Consider the following 19,195-nt stretch of genomic DNA (forward strand, 5'->3'; position numbering starts at 1 on the left):
CAATCTGGAAGGATCCCTTGGGATAGGGAGGCGTTTATTATTTTCGTCCATATGGGAATCACAATATGGTTTATTTCTTTGAGGCATTTCGAGGGGAGTGGATCATAATAGTGGTTGCTAGGTTTGATGTCTGATAGTGTTTTGGCGATGGTATTTTGGTCAAGTATTTTGAAGTTATCCCATAGTGCCTTGTTTTTTGTCCTATTATGGGTATTTTCCAAGGTGATATTGACCGTTGAGGATGTTTGTTTGTCAATATTGCCAATGTTGTCAGCTTCTTTCCTGAGCTCTCTTTCCAGTGTGTTGGCCTTGTCTGTGAAGAATGTTGAGAACTCTTCACAACTTAGTTGAGTTTTTGTAGTATCTTGGGCGGTTTTGACCACTTTATTGGATTGCTGTTTTAAAATCTCGAATAGTTTCCGAGGTCTGTTTTTGGCATTATCTAGTTCAGATCTGATAAATTCCTTTTTGGAATTTAGGATCTTTTTGTTATATTCGCTCCTGATTCTTCTGAGGGATTTCAGTTCGGGAGATGATGGGTGTTGTCTCCATTTTCTTTCCGCCAGTCTTAGTTTACGCCTTTCTTCATTCAGTGTTCCACTGAACCATGGATTTTTAATCTTCTCTGTGACTCTTTTCAGTTTTAGTGGCTTCGTGGTGTTGACTATATTCGTTACTGTTGTAGTGTAATGATCTGTAAGATCTTCCACTTTCAGCAAGTTGTGCGGTGGGATTAGGTTCTCCTCACAGCTTTCTACTAGTAATTCCATATTCGGATCTTTAGTATCTCGCATCCATTTCTTGTGTCTGGTAGGTTGTATGGTCTTGTTCTTTTTCATTGTGTTTATCAGGAAGGTTATGGCATGGTGATCTGACCAGTCGCACGGCTCAATTGCTAGAATTGAGGTACTGTTGGTTTTTGAGATTATCCAGTCTAACGTGGCTCCTTTCGCGTGTGTTGGCTGTGTGCATGCTTGGTTGAGGTTTAGCTCCGCTAGAAGGTCTTCAAGAGCATTAACCTGTTTGTCATCGTTGTCATTCCAGTGTAAGTTAAAGTCCCCTAGAACAATGTTATTAGTTTCAGTATTGGCGTTGGTGGTGATGATTTCTATTAACTGGTCTATGAAAGTCATATTATTACCTGGTGGGTGGTAAAGCGCATGCAGGTTGCATCTTTGATTATCTGCTGATCTTATCTTGAGACTTAGGTGTTCACAGGATTCGGGTGGTTCTGATTGAGCTTGGCTGACCTCTATATCCGATCTGTAAATGCAGGCAACCCCACCCCCTGTCTTTATTGGTCTATCAAGTCTCACAATACTATACTGTGGGGGTACAAGTAGGTCCATACAAGGAAACGAGGATTCCGATAGCCACGTTTCTGTCAGGATTGTCACATCAATTTCCTTGTTCATGATGAGGTCAGCTATGTCTGATGCATGTTTTGCTGCGGACCGACAGTTGAGAAGTAGGCATTTCAGAGGTTTCCCTGTGTTCCTTGTGCTAATATTCTGTGAGTCGGAGATTAGTTGGACTTGCAGTAAGTTGTTAAGATTGGGTTTCCTTTCATTTAGTCTTGATGTTCTATTAGCATCGATCTGGACTGTTCTAATTTCCTCCCCTCTATCGAGGTCTGTAGGCTCATATTCCCGTAGTAAGGATAGCGTTTCTTCATCCGATAGGTAATTAAGGTTCCTATCAGGTCGATTTTGCCTGTTTGATAATGGCATTGCCATCATATTGCCCTTTCTTTGAGAATTAAGTAGAACTTCTCGGATGTGCTCGACTTTGGTGTGAGTGCTTACTGTGATTTCAAGCACCTTTTTCATTGCTTGTAATGTGCTTAGAATATTATCCACTTGTGTTTGAAGCTCTTTGATTTCTCTTAGAGTCTGGGATGAGGTATTAAGTGCTTTCACCCTCTTATTTCTATATCCTTGTTTTGAGTTCCCGTGTTTAAGTTTTGTCCTCTTCATCGGACACCTTCTCTTTTTGTCAATAGTTCGGTTGTCTGCTCTGCCTCTGTTCAAGCCGCTCTCTCTGCTAGTGCTCTTACTACCATGTTCGGGGGATAACTCTTTTGTGCCTTTCTAGATGACCTTTGTGTTGTGGTAGCGTGGGGTAAGAGAGTCGTGCTATCTTCTATACCAGTTGTTTCTGTATTTTCATTGGGTGCCATACTCATCGGCGATGACCTGTCCATGTCGAGAGGTGTAGAATCTTCCCTCTGCGAAGGTTTCAGGATGCCATTCTCATATCGTGTATCCAATTCAATTCTTCCTGTATCCTTCCTGATATTGTGGAGAGGCGTTGAATCTTCCTTCTGAGAGACTTCCCGGATTATGTTTGCATATTGTGTGTCCAATTCGGTTCTTACTGTAACATTCCCCGATTGCGTTCCTCCTTTTCCTATTATGTCTCCTTGATGTGTTGGATGTAGTGGATCCTGAAGGTTTATAGTTGGTACGCAGTCTGTGTTGGTAGTACTGTAGGGGTCTATTGTGTCTTTTTGTGGTGTCAGGTGTAGTTGAGCTCTTGAGTTTTCTACACTTCCTTTTAAGGTTGAGAACAAGTTGTCGAATTTTTCTAATTCACTGTCAGCTGCTTGAATGAGCACTATTCTGTTCTTATATATAGTTATGCATAGGTCCGCTCTGCACCTTGGTGATGGTTTGCTCATAAGTTTTGTGCCATGTGGGATGTTGGTTATACTTTTTATGTTAAGCATTTTTGTAATGGCATTGCGCCAGATCGCCGTTCTTCTAGTGAAGAATATCAAGTCATTCACGATAATACCTCTATCTGTGCTAAGAGAGGGGTCCAAGATCAGCGTGTCAGGGTTTTTCCTCAATAGATTACGTTTTAATTTTTTGGCTGCGTTCTTGGATAATTAGGATGGGTATGTTATGACATGAGCGTTCATGCCTTTACGCTCTAAGTAATTGTCCGTCATAATTGTTGATTGGTATGGAGTGTATGTTTAATTATATATATTTTTATTTTTATTTTTTATTTTTGTCTAATTATTTAGTCTGTGTTGTCCTTTTAGTGATTCTTTCTTCCAGTGTCTGTTTTTGTTTATGGTTATTTCAAGATGGCCGCCTGTTATCTGGCTTAACTGAGAGCTGTATGCCCTTCTCACTTTCAAATAGCCTGACTGTCCTCTTTCAGTTGCCTTTGTTTGCTGCGGCTATCCTAGGCCTGAAAGCTCTTTTCTCTTTCCATAGCCTGGTTGTCCTCTTTTACTTTCCCTTACTTGCTGCTGCCATTTTGGGTGGTGTCTTTGTTATATCTGCTCAGTGAGGGTATTGATGTCAGCGGCGTCCGCCATTTTACGGTCAGGCAGGCCGGGCCCTGACTACCTCGATTCTTCTTCTTTGTTTATTATTATGGTTTGTGTTCCCAGGGTTCTCTCACGTAATTAAATTTACAATCGCGTCGGTGTCGTTTTTTTCCTTTGTAGTTTGTTAGATTGGGAAAAATGGGACTAATGTGCGCCAACTTGAGAGTCCCGAACAGTTATGAAGTACATAACAACGAACCAAGCCCATGGATGGGCGCAATGTGGGAGTTGTCTGGGAGGGCCAGGTTTGATTCTGTAAGATGACCTAGGATTCGAACACTTGCGACACCTCACCCAAGCCTAGTGCACCGTACAGAACTCCGGAATGCTGATTGCCTCGAAGCCATACCCCGTTCCCCTTTCACGGCCATGGGGCAGCGCTTGTCTTTCAGAGCTTGTTTAAATACCAGCCTGTTGAGTTGTTGGATCAACACATGTTTGCAGGGCATCGTTTCCGATTAAGCAAATTACGTTTTTCTTCTTATGATGTTGTTTCGTTTGCATAAATGACCAGTTCCTTTTTTTTCCTTTGTAGTTTGTTAGATTGGGAAAAATGGGACTAATGTGGGCCAACTTGAGAGTCTCGAACAGTTATGAAGAACATAACAACTAACAAAGCCTATGGATAGACACAATGTGGGAATCGTCTGGGAGGGCCGGGTTTGATTGTGTAAGATGACCTAGGATTGAAGCACTTGCGACACCTCACCCAACCGTAGTGCACCGTGCAGAACTCCGGAATGCTGATTGGCTGTGGAGTATGCACATGGACCTGGACGAGGGTGTCCTTCCAAATAGTTTAAACGTTTTTGCATAGCAGGAGGTTGGAATGATGTGAGTTACTCAAGAACCTGGCGGTGCAAGCTCCTTAGGCGGTTCTATATGGTAAAAGTGAGACCAGTAGGATTTGCAGCAGCCGCGGAGGAGGTAAGACCGACTACTGGTCAGACTGAGCGATAGTGGGAACCGGTTACAGGGCCACCGCTGTGACTGGTATGATGACGAACGCTCTGGTCTGTTCATGCCTGACAGGCTTCAGTTCCTCTTGACTGCAGGGCACATTTCTTAGCCATCAGCTGGTGAATGTCATATGAGTAGAGATTGGCAAGCCAACAATGTAACAGGGAAAGCCGAGCCAAAGTTTGGCGGGGCTCTTAAGAGCTTGTGCACGAGCCTTAAAATAAAATACTGGCATCTAAATTATCCATAAAACATACAATCATTCATTAGACATTTCTATTAAAAGCAATAAGCAAGCACATATTATTTAGAGTATGACAACAAAGAAGGCAGTCATAGTGTACAAGATATAAATTATCATGATTAAGCGATGTCAACCATTCAGAGAGTAGAATGCTAAATAAAGTGCTAATACAATTGGTGTGCTTCTTATGTGATAAAAGGTTGTTCATACTTCTTAAAGATCTAGTGGAGAGATTAAAAATAGTACACGCCATGTGTCAACAAGTAAAATAGGTAAAGTTGGGCTGTTCCATCGATGGGCTGGCCAAAGTAAAGTAGCTATTGTGTTTAAATCGGACTGGGATAATAGCCAGTCAAACAACTCCTCTAAGTCAAGCTACAGTGTCGGTATGCAGATGCAAAAAAATAGAAAATTCAGAAATAAGCTATAGCAGCCACCCAGCTAATCAGGTCCACACTAAAGTAGTAGTAGGTAATATGGTTTATACATAATGTAGAATGAATCGAATTTCTTAAAAGAAGTAAAAACATTTTTAACAAGCATTTGCAATGCAATAGGTCTCGCATTTGCGAAAGTTTAAGCTATTGGCATTGTTAATGACAATGCCTTTTTTATCTGTTTTGAAACCAACATATAAATAAATGGCATTATCATTTACAATGCCAATAGCTCAAACTCTAGCAAATGCGAGACCTATTGCAGTGCAAATGCTTGTTCTAAAATGGCTTGGTAATTTTAGTATGCTTTTTTACTTTAACATGCTTTGTACTCTTTGAACTTAACACACATTTCTCTGTGGAACTGCCTGCAGATTCTGCAACTGTTACAAGGGGCTGAACAGCTTTTATCTTAGAACTCCACTGAAACCTAACAAGGGTATGTTTATTAAGCTGGTAAAGGTGCCCTTTCAAACACTAATAATCCACTTTCTGACATCCCCCTTATATGTACATAGCTGTTTATATGTCCCTGTTCAGGCCAGTAACCACACTTATCGCATCGCTATACATTCATTACATAATTTTGAACAGTAAGTACTCCATGTTCCAGTAATGAGAAAACATATTTGGTTGGGCATGTTGTTGAGTTTGTGTTCACGCAGCTTGAAAATATTTGAAAGCCCCACGTCATTGCAGGTGCTTTAAACTGTTTTGGTATTAGTTTTGGCAGCCTAAACACAACCTACAATTAGAACAGTACTTTGACAGTCTAATGTTAATTATGTTTGCAGGGTCAATGGAACTAAGATTTCACTTGGGGATTCCTTAGTCCGGGATATTGTATTAAACTGCGTATTGCTCAGTAGTTTCCTTAGCTTTCCCCATCTCTATTTAAGAACATTCTCGATAAGAATGAAATCCAACCCAAGGCCAAATACATCAAGCTACTCAGAATTTAGAGGGGGGAGGAATGTTCCCTGTTCCTTGTCCTGACACTGCTATGTCCTCTCGCTCGTGGACACAGGGCTCATCACTACTCTAGAGACACTGCCCACCATCAGAAGCATTTACTATGCCCCACGAGGACTCGAATGAAAACTACATTACCTCCCAAAACACTGCGTTAGTCTCTTCCTCCAACCACATCCCTCTCTCCCATAACACCCAACCCCCGTCACCAGCTTACCTGGCCCGCACAGACGACTGTAGTGGTAGGGGTTGCAGCAGGTCACTGTCCTGTCCGAGTCATTCATGCTCATTGCTGCACCTCCGTCCAGCCCCCTCGGAGATCACAGATGTTTCTCCTTTGTCGGTTTAAGAGGTGTCCCCTGTCTAACCCCCAGGAGTCTCCGTGGGGTTCCATGATGCCCTCAGGAGATCCCAGCAGTACCTACATTCTGCCCAACGTCGGTTCTCTTCAGCAGCAAGGCCGTGTGTTCTCCATCCTCGTGGCCGTGCGAGGGCTGCTCTCTGCTGAGGGTCACCGAGCAGTGAGGGGCTACGCCGGGGAGAGGCACAAGGTAGTCAAAGGGGGGAGGAAGGTGTCTCAAGGGGCAGGGAGGAAGACAAGAGGGGGTCGAAGAGGAGGCTGGGAGAAGAGGGGAGAGAGCTGCGAGGGAGGAAGAGTGGGGGGCCACAGCGGGCGGGAGAACCTGGACGTGGGCTAAAACGCCAGAGGGAGTGAAAGCGGCAGCACGCCATGTACGCGTGCACTGCTGGAGGCGGCTGATGCGTGTGTGTTTGTTGGCGCAGGACGCATAGAACTAGAGCGGGCCGAGTCGGACCAGGGGCTCATGTCGATGTGTTTAGCTGCCATGGGGCTGCCCCCAGGGTAGCCAGCGATGGGGATGGCCGGGCCGTTTGTATTATGGTCACAGAGCGTTGGTGCGCTGCTCTAAGACTGAATGGGGCACAATAAATCAAATGCAGTGTCCGGGTTTATGGAGGGGCGGTTCTGCTCAGGCAGTGGCATTCTCGGTACACTGAGGAGAAATGTATGTAGTCCCACCCCCTGCCGCGGGTGGAACTCCATGTTATGGCTGGCCCTTGTCCAGTCCCCAGCCCAGCCACCGGCAAGTTGTTTTGAGAAGAGAAGGGGCTCCTCTTAGCCCCCCCCGCTCACAAGGAGAGGTGTTTTTCACTTTCTGTTTTTTATTAACGTATTCCCGATTCACTCCGCGGGGTGAGGTCATATGACACCTCCACACCCACCCACCCTGACGACTGCGCCCCCTGAATAATTAGAACCCCTGTTGTCATCCCTACAATATCACCCAACTGAGCAGCACTCTATCAATCTGTGCAAGCCATTACACCTCCTCCAGCCCAAAACCACGTTAATGTTCTGTGTTTATCACTGAGCACACAGTCCTGACCCTAGCAGCACACTATCAAATACCCAATCGATCGCGACTCTTCCGAATGGCTGGAATCATGCGGACAGTCATGGCTGCAGCGTCCGCTCTGTGCCATTGATCTGTGACTCTTGCTTTCGCTGCTGAGAACATCCCGTGAGCGCGCCCTACAGCTGCCAATAGCATGTTTTAAGGCAGCAACTGCTGATAGCCAATACTATAAGCGGGTGTAGCGCGGCATGTAGTATGGCGGTATTGTTTTAGCAAAAGCACGCCATGCTCGCGTTTAGGGAGACGAGTACGGGTGCACTGCCTGGGGGCGGCTGGTGCGTGTGTGTGTGTTTGTTGGCGCAGTTACGTCATGCAGCTCGCTTGCGTGGACGGAAGGGGGACAGGAGATGACCGCGGCGCATCCACATTTCCAGTCCGGACTGCAGCCTACGCGTGCCCATCTCCTGTCTCGCATGAGAGGCAACTCAGTAACAATACTTCTCGCTGGTGGCAGAGCTTCGCGCTGCGTTCGCCAGGCGAGACCTGAAAAGGGCATCCCTTGTTTGCTTCCGTCAACATTGTGCAAAGGTAAGCACTTCTTTTGGTTGGACTGGCAGCGAGAGAGGGAGCTGCTATGCTTAGTATAATCTGGCCTAAAACCGGTCAATCTAGTCTTTGCGTCTTAACATTTTTGGTCTTTTTCTTTTCTTAGCAACCCTACTGCTAATACATATTTGCCTAAGGTGGCCACAGTGTAGGTTGATGTATGTCCCTTCAGCACCTTTAAAGCTTCAAGGTGGCGTCTATTGCCTAGCAATTACATAGTGGACTAATCCATTTAGCCCTGGGATTGATGTTGGCAGGACAGAAGAACAGAACATGACATATTTTCTTTAGACAACAGGCAACACATTGAGCAGTTGTTGCTGGGGTCGGCACTCCAGCCTGCGTACCACTTGGACAACTCTATTTCAAGTGTGCCATATCGAAATTTTAAGTACAAGAATTTCGGCAGTTGCTGTTGCGGGATGTCTAAGAAAGCTTCAAATAAGCAGAAACTGGTCTGTCAGTCTCCCTAAAATGTGGGTTCGATGGAGGCTAGCTAGGATATACTCCCAGTAAAGAGATTTTAGATGTTTCTTTGAAGCACTGTTTAGGGAACTTAGATCAGACCAGGAGGTTCCTAGGCCCAACTTACACCAGGAATGGATGTGTCTGAACCACGGAAAAGTGAGGTCTTTGTCAAGCATCAGTAGTTCCTCTACCGCATTCCGGTACGGCTTGAGCTCCTCTGCGGTCTAGATCCTCACACAATATAACAAGCATTAGCATAGCCAATAGGTCTCGCCTTTGGGACCTTATAAGTGATTAGCCATGCAACAGTCGATGTTTTTTCACCAAGGATATTGTGCTGCATAACAAAATACTTATCAGGTCCCAAAAGCGAGGCCTATTGGCTATGCCAATGCTTGTTTTATGCGAGGTACTTCAGTGTTTGAAATATGGGGAGGGGCAGAGCGATAGTTATAAGCTTTTGTTGAGTTCGTTAACACATCTTGTTTCACAATGCGATTATACCTAGACCCTGTCCACTCCTGTGACTCTTTGTTTAGCTTCTAGTCATGACATCCCGAAATACTGACGCCCCACTCCTTTGCCCTACCTGAAATGTAAATGTGCTTCTTAACGAGGTCAAGAGGGGAGGCAAACAACAAGGCACAGACGTGCTCCTTCTTCAAGAGACCCACCTCATAGGGAACCATTGTCGGTCCCTGGTTGACGATATGGCTTTAACACAACCTACCATGCAGGATTTCACAGGGGTTCCAGAGTGGTGGCTATTATTATTCACACGTGGCTCACTTTTATAGTGGACTGAGCACATCTCTATGACATGGAGTGGTATCTTTTGCTGGCCGGGTCATGGAGCTCCCCTAGTGTTCTTTGCTCGGTATATGCCTTACCCCTGCCTCATTCAGTGACTCTTCATGGGTCTCAGTGAGGCTGTGCTATCAGGCCCTCAGGACTCACTATTATTGGTGATGATTTAAATGGCCTAATGAATATTGCCCTCGACCGGGCAGGACCAACATCACAAACTCTGTCCTTGGTAAACCTGTTGGGCACGTTTAGCGAGGTGCTGGGCCTCGGCAATGTCTGGCGTCATTTCCATCATAAGGCAGGCGGTAATACCTTCCTGTAAGGGGTATACTGGACCCTTTCCCAGCTTGGGTATTATATGGTACCCACCACTCATCTGCAATTGCAATTCATATTTAAAATATTTTTACATGCACTGGGTCTTTCCAACCATGTCAACTTGAAATTACACGCTAACCAAGACCTCCCCGGCTTTTCGTTACTTGTGCACCTAAGAGCTTGGTGGTTGGCCCAACAGCCTTTGCGAGAGGCAATACGAAAGGCCTCAACAAACTTATTGCAGGAAAACACTGGCTCCGTGGGTATTGAGTTGAAACTGTGGGCAGCGTAAAGTGCATTCACAAAAAGAACAGTGATCTCAAACCGATCCCACAAGAAACGGAAAAAGCTTAAAGATTGCCACTTTGGATCGGATGGTGCAGAGCGCTGAGCATAAATATCAGGCAGGGATCTCGGAGGAGGTGCTTTATGTGCCACTTTGGCGCTCAGACAACCTAAAACCAATGAAGCCAAGAAACTCTGCCAAACATCACAGTGCTGGATCTATTACCATGGCAATAATACAGACAACCTACTTCATAGGCTGAGCCAACATACTGATTGAAATCAACACATCACACATATTGAGGATGAGTCAGGTATTACACATACAACACCTGAGGGGATGGCAAATATATTCATTGCTTATTATGAAGTGCTCTATGCTAATACGCAGGTTTGCTCAATGGCAGACACTGAAACATATATTTCAGCTGTACAGACACCACAATTAACTACTGACCAACGCCACATAGTTGATGAGTCGATCAATGTTGTTGAGGTCGCAGTAGCTACATCCAGCCGGCTTTAGAGATTGTGGCGCCCTGTGCACTGCCCGATCCAAAGTGGCAATCTTCAAGCTTTTTCCGTTTCTTGTGGGGCTAACAACAAAGTGGCTTACAACAAATGCTGCAAATCAGCATAGGGCGGGGCGTTGGCGAAGATCTATGTATTATCATACTAAAGGGGGTCCCATCTATTGGTTCTTAATGACTAAGCAATCCACCCTTCACTATATGTATTGGGTAGACTGCCACAGCATGAACTCTTTGATAAATGCTGCCTTAAAAATTTGGAATTCAGCGCTCAGGAATCTCCAGTGGGAAGGTAGATTGACTGGTGAGACACCCCTGTGGCTTTGAGCCCTTTTGTCCTGCTGTGTCATCGCTAGAGGGCTTCCGAGGTTGGGAATTCTTGAGTATCACCTCCCTGTGTCAGGTTGTGGGTTGATATTGACATTAAATCATTTACTGAGTTACAAGAAGAGTTAGGGCTGGAACAAGCCCAGTTTTATAGATACCTACAGCTGAGACATGCCTCCCTACCATCCTTAGTCATAATCACTGACCTACCTGAATACAGTCCCCATGAAGCAAAGTTGATTATAGCTCCTTTTCATGATAGGGGCTGGTGTCTGTCATAGACAAATCCTTAGTAATTAATACTTCAGACTCCTTCCCAGTACTAAAAGAGCGATGCAAGGTGACCTTGGGAGATTAGACGATGTTGAAGGGGCAGTGGCTCTGATGGAGCCTCGAGAATTGCAGTAACTGCAGGATTCCACTTGATATAGTTCAAATACTTACATTGTATATATCAGACCAGCAACAGTTGGTGACTATCCTAACTTGTCTCGATGTAAAGTGGCAGTGGGTAATTTCCAACATATTGTGTGGAGCAGTTCACCATGCTCCTTCTCAGCTTCTCGAAAAATCAACTTCACCATCCACAAACCCTCTTTCTGTTGTAAACAGTCTGTAACATCAATCTCTTCTCCATTACTTCTCTTGCAGGTCACCTAACTTATTTGTCACTTTATTGGTGTAGTAAGTCTGCTTTTGATGGTGTTCTTCCACGCACTTCCCACCCCAGCCCCACCACTCTTTTAATCTCACAGTCCTGGTCCTTCATAATGTTTATCACTTGTAACTAAAGGGATTTATCCTTTGTTATGGAGTATTGAAGTGGTCTCCTCAATTTGCTGTTATGTGTATTTGTAAAATGCACCACCACAAGCGAGTGTATCCTAGTGCGGAGCAGGTCCTGCCCATGAAAGGTTGATTAATTAAAAAGCCAGTTGTTCAGCTTCTTGACAAATTTGAGAAGCGGGAAGAGACTCTGATGTGGAGCGGGATGCCGTTCCATGCTTTAGGAGTTATGTCCCCCTGATCTGGTTCTGTTTATATGTGGAATGTGTTTGAGTAGAATTCTTGCAGTGTGAAGGTGTCTGGGTGGTGGGTAGAAGGAGATACAACTGTTCAGGTAGGTGTGGCCCAAGCTGTTTAGTGCCTTGAATGTATGTGCGAGGAGTTTGAAATGAGAGTGTTTTTGTATCGGCAGCTAGTGGAGCTCCCTGAGGTGTGGTGTGATTTGAGTTTTGTGTGGTAGGTTAGGATAAATCTGGCTGCCAAGTCCTGGACGGTTTGTTGTCTTCTAGTTACTTGTTTGGTGATTCCAGCATATTGGTTGTTGCCATAGTCGAACTTGCAGGTGACTAGGGCCTAAGTGAGTTTTTTTGTGTTTCCTGGGTTCCATTTGAAGATCTCCCTAAGCATCTTCAGGTTCTGAAAGAAGGATGAAGTGTTGGCATTCACTTGTGCAGTTGGGTTCAGTTTGCCATTGATGATTATTCCAAGCTTCCTGGCATAGGCGCTGGGAGAGGGTCTAGGTTTGGCTAGCAACCAACTGTAATCCAATGATAAGGTGTTCTTGCTGAAGATCACTATTTCAGTCCTATCTGTGTTGAACTTGAAACAGTGTGGTTTCATCCAGTTAGTGACTTTGGTCATGCAGGCAGTGAACTTGTTTCTTGTGTTGGGGGTCTTATCCGAGAGGGAGAGTATGAGTTGTGTGTCGTCAGCGTAGGAGAGCATGTTGATATTGTGTGTGAGGATGACATTGGCCATAAGGATCATTGAAAAGTGTAAGGCTGAGAAACTGACCTTAAGGCACTCTGCAGATAAGTTTGTGGCCTTTGGAGGAGTAGGGAGCCAGGGTGATTGCTTGTGTTCTATCCGTTAAGAATGAGCAGATCCCGTGCAGAGCAGGTTCTTGGCTGCCAATCGTATGCAGGTGCCTGATGAGGATGGGGTGTGAAACTGTGTCAAATGCTGCAGAGAGGTCCAGGAGAATGTAGGCTGCCTTATCCCCTCTTTCAAGGATCATGCAAAAGTCATCTGTGGCGATGGGTGCTGTTTCTGTCTGTGGTTGGGCCTGAATCCAGACTGCATACCATTTGTTCTCCTGATGCCTTCCCTTTCTTGTATATAGAGCACAGCGTTCATCCACAGCTCATGTTGGGGTACATCTGATTAAATGTATATCATCTCTGATCCCAGAAAGGTGCATAGATTTCCAATCCCTAGAAACACTCTCCGGGGTAGTCCTAGCCTTGTTTGATGGTATCTATGTACTAGGCACCAGGAACTTGCATCAAAATCCATCTGGAAAATCTCTAGGTGTGACTGCCAATCACCAGTACATGAGTACCGGGCACTTCTAATCCTAAACTATCTCTTCAAGGCAAGAACCTGTTTATGAGTAAGTAGGTACAACTGTTCTTAAGAAATGTATTTTTTGTGGATTTTCTTGGTATTTTAGCTTATATATTTATGCATAGCGAAATATTGAGTATAAATTGGACTGAGACATTGACTGTATAAATTGTATAAACTATCCGGTTTTTATATTACTTTTTTACAATGTATTTATGAAGATTCTTCTATGCTATCTATTTTAAAATTGCTTTTATGGACAAATAATTATTTGAATAAAGATTTTTGAGTGATTGATAGAGTAAGCGGTCCTATGTCCTGAAGTGTCCTTTACTTGGACCCAAAACCATATTGATAAAATTCTGAAAGCCTACCTGGTAAACCTTTCAAAGACTCAATAACTGAGATAACATCAGTGTGGTTTAGAATGCTCACGCTCCTAAACCGCATGCGCGCTAGCGGTTTTCCCGCTGTACGCGGCGGTTTTGAAAAACCCGCGTTACATGACGAGCTGAGCTCGTCATGAGCGTACGAGAGGCGTAACTCATGACGAACTCAGCTCGTCATGAGCGTCGAAGGGGTTAAAACCTCTCCATTGCAGCAGTAGACTACATTATTTGAACTTACCAGTCCTGCACTGCTCCGAAGGAGTCCTGGTTGGAAATGTCATACATCAGCAGGAAGCCCATGGCCCCTCGATAGTAGGCAGTTGTGATCGTCCGGTACCGCTCCTGACCAGCAGTGTCCTTTAGGGAAGGAAAAGAACAGGTCAGGACAACGAGAACACAGTGCTCTGGTTTTCAAGATCAGAGAGTAAAGGGGGTTACGTCAGTTTTTTTTTTTTATAATGTTTTTATTGAAAACAATGCAGGGCACATGACAATCAATTGCACAGACATTGGGTATGATAGTATGCATTAGACATTTGCGACAATATATTCATCAGCATAATTAGCGGTAGGAAATACATTCCCAGTGGTACTTCCTCGGAGTCCGTCCCTCCCTCCCATCTCTTACTCAGACTCACTCGCCCCCTCCAGTGTTGGTGGTTCACATAAATAACCTCGGTACTTGTTCCAGGTCCCCCAAATGTTCTCCCATTTGCGGGGGCATCCACGGTGTAGATAAACCACTCTCTCTGCCATCATTGTTTCATCAGTTTTATTAACGCATAGGTAATTACATCCTCTCAAGACAATTGACGATCTGGGTACAGAGTGGAGACAGCCTGTTCTGGGAAGTCTTCTCCCATAATCATTTCCCAAATCAAGCCATTTTAAAGGCTTGGTTTGTTGACTCTCCGTTACGTGACTTCCCATTAGGTTACCTGAAGTATTACAAATATGTGACTATTTATTGGTCTGAATCACGAGTTGCTTCAACTGATTTAATGATCTGTGTGGGATAGGGTGTGAGAAGACCAGGAAGAAACAGGACTACTCAGATCCTTTCAATAAACCGATAGATAAAGGTTGCCCAATGTTCTCCCCAAATACAACAGAGCCTGGGTGATTTGATAATACACTTTTGTCTTAGGCAGCTCCTATGTTAATGTAATATTATCATCAGTGTTTTTTGTACATCACCCTTTCTACCGTCGCCACAGGTTTTGGCGCAGTTGCCGGTCTTGGATTTGCAGAGTGAACTTTGCCAATCGTGGATGTAAGTACATAAGCGGGATGGCTATTGCAACTAACCTCAACACCTATAAGTGAAGTCTGTTGGATACTTGCTCTCCATTGATTGGTTTATTATGGAGCAGCCTGTAGTGGTGGCTGGGGCTTCTGCAGCAGGGTAATGGTTTCCTTGTGGAAAGTCTTGGTTGGGGAAATCAGGTGTGATGACCAACTCCAGAACCCATGTATGTGTAGTTGGAGGAGTCTTCTGGTGCCAAAAGGTTTCTGTTTGGAGGGAGTTGTGAGTCTCTGTCTCTTGATGCTTTTGCCTCCACTTCCTGTTTACTGTGATGTTTGCTAGGTGGTTTGGGACAAAATGTCACAGTGTCACTGACTTCCTCATCTTTGTCTTTCTGTCCTAGAAAGGATGTCTCCACATTACAGAGAAGTCAATGGTATCTCCCTGGCTCCGTTTTCTTGTTTCATTGTGCCACTGTCAGCATCTCTATGTCGATTTCTGTCAGGGTGCTATTGTGATTAACTATAGTACAAGTGTTACATTTATAAATTTCTATAAACAGCGTAGTCATTTTTATCTTCCAGACTCAGTTGGTTCCTGTTCTGGAGTCGATTTAATCAAAGACAGTCTTGGACCATGTAACAGAGACCTCTGGATGGGAAAGTACCAAGGGAGAGTGGCTAATCGCTGTTTCATTGATCATCAGTAGATCAGTGAGATATCTTGTTAGATATTAGGGGTTCTGCCTAGGTGTATTTGTGGGAGGATGGTTTTTAGTCAGTATCTGAGTCTCACTGGCTTATGAGTTATATCTCTGCTGAGATGATGTATGTTTCAATATTAAGGTTGTGGTGGTGATGGTGGGTGTGAGTGTGTAGTATGACCTTTTCAGAAGAAAAATGCCTTCTCTTTAGAGGCTTCCCTTCCTCCATTCGATTTAATAACACAGTTGGGCAATGTATGCGCAAATGTGGGTTTCTTCCTTGTGTCACAGGATTCAAGCAGTACCTCACTGATCAATCAATCAATCAATCAGGATTTATAAAGCGTGGCTAATCACCCGATAGGGTATCCAGGAGCTTGCAGGTCCCGAAGCTATTTTGAACAGCCAGGTCTTGAGGGTCATTCGGAATTCAGAAAGTGAGGTGATGATCCGGAGGTGCGTGGGGAGGCTGTTACAGTTCTTAACTGTGAATTGGGAAAAGAAGCGTCCTCCACTTCTGCTTCAATAGATGCAGGGAGTAGGGCAAGTGAGAGTTAGGCAGAGCGTTGTCTTCTTGACAGTTGGTGGAAGTTCAGCTTGTGGTTAATTTAGGCTGGTCCTTGGTTGTGTACAACCTAGTTTGTGTGGGTTGTCAGCTTACATTTGCATCTCTTCTATATTGGGGGCCAGTGGAGTTGACTGAGGTGGGGTGTATTGTGGGTTCGTTGGGGTAGGCCAAAGATGAGTCTGGCTTCGGGATTATGTATGGTCTGAAGTCTCTCTAGAAGGGATGCAGCAATTCCTATGTAGAAGGCATTGCTGTAGACAAACTCAGTTGGTGATGATTGAGGAGGCCTGACAAGGCCAAACACTGGTCGAGTTGCTCCAGTTCCCATCTAAAGATGACCTTGCCAACATTTTGGCATAGATTGCTCCCATCTGGAGCAGAGTCACCTCTGATTTGCATAAGGCGGCCCTCTGTCTACAATGGCATGGTGGGTAAAAAATGATGGAGTAAAATGAGGGCCTGAGGGAGATTCAGTGGCTGGGATTAATCTAAGCATCCCAAATATCAAATTTTTTGTTGTAGTTGATGATCTAGTACCACATTTAAGCCCAGATGTTGGTTTAATGCTCACTGTGCCTTAAGACTCAAGCTACACCCTCCTGGTAAAGCTCAAATAGGGTGAAAATAGTATGGTTACGTGTGCCTTGCCTGGCAGTTTGGGATGGACTGTTCCAAAGAGGAGCAGAGTCAGTACTGATTTGCATAAGGCAGACCTATGCTTAGAGTGGCAGGTTGGGCATAAAATTATGGGATTAATTCAAGAATTCCATGCGTCACCTTGTTGTTTATTGTAGAGAGCTGGAATGCTATCAAGGGGGATAGCCTGTGGGAAAGACTATTTACAAGCATTCCTCCTATCGCCTTTTGGGTTTTTACAGTAATTTGAAGTCAATAATAATTTTTCTTTACATTGATAATAATCCTATTTTGCTGTGAAGTGAAGTAAATATGAAAGGTTTCTATACCTGTTCTACATACTCCTGTCTTCTAGGAAGCACTTATAGAGATCTATTAAAATCGTCCCCAATGGATATTTCTTTTTAATGTCATGTTTATTTATGTTTTGATGGCACTAGATGCAGGCGGAAACATGTTTCCTTTTCTTCTTCTTTTTGTGTGGCATGTTTGCAATAAAAAAAACAAAAATTAACCACTGCATCACCTTGTCAAGATAAGTGCTGTCTTTGTTTTCAAACGTTTGGCGTGGTCACATGCTTAGCACTTAAAGTTTTACAAAGATTAGAAATTGTGTGTAAACTAATCCATGGATATCGTTTATTACTCTAGGAGTGAAACCTAAGCAGCTTATTTTGCAAACAAAAAGCCAAGATAACTAAGTATTTGAGTCATTTTTTAATACGTTGGCTTGGGTCTTGAGGGTCTTACTGTATCAGCACTCATGGTTCCTAATTTGATGGATGGCTCTTCTACCAGTGCAAAACCTTGTCTTAAAAAGCGTATGAAGATGGTGTTCAGATGTGGGGCATTGTAGCTTTCAGATCAGCTCAACGGAACCAGCCAAGATACTTCTATAAATGGACACCAACAATTCTCGATTTGGAGATTGAAAGACTTTTTTATTTTGGGCCATCACTTTTACTCTCTCTCTCTCTCTCACTCGCCTCCCCTTAGGTTCTTCGTAGAATGTAGGAAGTCAGTCATAGTTCAGATACACTTTTAGCTAGACTTGCTGACCTTGGCTCAGAAAGGCTATTGTCACGGAGGGTTGAGCAGTAGCCACACCCACCCGTTCCTCCTTAGAAGGTTCACGATCATGTGGTCAGGCCAGGGCCAAAAGAGAGTTGGTGCCCACCCAACATAATGTGATCTGGGAAGCAGCTTTGTGGACTAGCCCTTGTGTTGAGCAGACACTTTGTCGCAGCCAACTTGAAAAAAATATCTTTGGTTAAATTAACGGACTATCATTCCCTTCCCAGCACTGATAATTAGGGCTTTAAAACTGTTGCCTGTGCCTGACCATAAAAGTAAGTAAAAGTTAGCAACTACATTAGGGCTTTAAAACTGTTACTTGCGTCTGAGCATAAAAGTAAGTAAAACTGGGTAATTGCATTAAGGCTTTAAAACTGCTGCTTGTGTCTGAACATAAAAAGGTAATTAAAAGTTCATAATTGTAATACCAGTTTGTCCTTCGTCCCTCTAAATCCAGACAAATGCCCTCAATCCCCTTTCTCCCGTTAGTATTTGCTATTACACAGAGAAAAGATGGATGTTTCAGGAGCGCGAGACTAGGCACAGCCTTCATGCTGTTAGTCCCTTTAAAGGCGTTTGTATTTTGTGCAAAACATGCTTCAGACCACTGTCCTACCCACAAGACATCCCTGTTTGCCTGGATGAAGTAGATTAGGTTTTTTAAAAATAAGAGTCACTGTGGTGAGCAACTTGTAGCTAAAATAGTTTTTTTCGGGGTAGACGCTATTTTTTCACTTGCAGGATGGTTTTACCATGCAGGTACGGTATTTTTGTGCCGTTGAATTAAATAGTGGTACAATATAAACCGAGCAAATGTGTTTTCGTAAGATTGCTTCCCACTTGTATTGTTATTGTGGAAAATAGCCGCGTGTTCTGACGTGGGTAGTGTTTGCGCAGAATACCAATGCGGGAAGTGACGTCCAGGGAGCCGTTAATAGCTGAGCTTTTATGTCAGGGCCACGAGATGCGGATCTCAGTTACTCTGGCAACCGTGCTGCGCAGCGCCTCTGGTCGACGGCGAACAGCTGGGGACACCGGGCTCCTGCTGGCGCGCGCGCAGCGTTGGAAGCACCTGGCCGAGTCAGAGAGGCCTAATGGCCCTCGCGAGGTGCTTTTCACCTGTTCGAGTGCATGGTTCTAAAGAGTCATTGGATGGAGATAAATAGTTACCATTCCTCCAAAATGGCAGGTCTTGCGGTTGGGGCGTGCTGACACTTGGTGCATTTCGGGGGCATTCAAACAAAAGGGGCACTCCTACCCCAAATGGGCCTTCTCTCTTTTTAAGTTCACTAATGGCAGAGTAGCTTACTGCTAGGAGGCAGGTGGAGGATTGTGGAAGCCTAAACTAGGCAGCTATAATGTGAGGGGGACACAATGAGTACTGGTTCAGAAATTAGGGCCTTTAAATCCCTTTACCTCTTATCCAGCAGACCGAGAGGAGAGAGGTAAATATGTACTTATTATTGGAATTTGGAGCAGCGTGAAAGGATACTCATTATTGGCTCAGGGACTGGTGCAGTTTTAGGGAGCCTGTCACCTCCAAGCATGAAAAGA

The 19,195-nt window shown here is 44.4% G+C and overlaps 1 protein-coding gene across 2 annotated transcripts in view; it reads right to left on the reverse strand.

Moving 5' to 3' along the window:
- Nucleotides 1-19,195, reverse strand: part of RAB3D (RAB3D, member RAS oncogene family) — a 219,476-nt gene that overhangs the window by 81,954 nt on the left and 118,327 nt on the right. For both annotated transcript variants that reach the window (XM_078684168.1, XM_078684167.1), the window contains exon 3: nucleotides 13,653-13,771. In XM_078684168.1, the coding sequence (XP_078540294.1) occupies nucleotides 13,653-13,771 (119 nt within the window). The remainder of the gene's footprint in view (nucleotides 1-13,652; nucleotides 13,772-19,195) is intronic.

Source organism: Lissotriton helveticus, chromosome 1_1 (assembly GCF_964261635.1).
Source record: "Lissotriton helveticus chromosome 1_1, aLisHel1.1, whole genome shotgun sequence".
Lineage (NCBI taxonomy): Eukaryota > Metazoa > Chordata > Amphibia > Caudata > Salamandridae > Lissotriton > Lissotriton helveticus.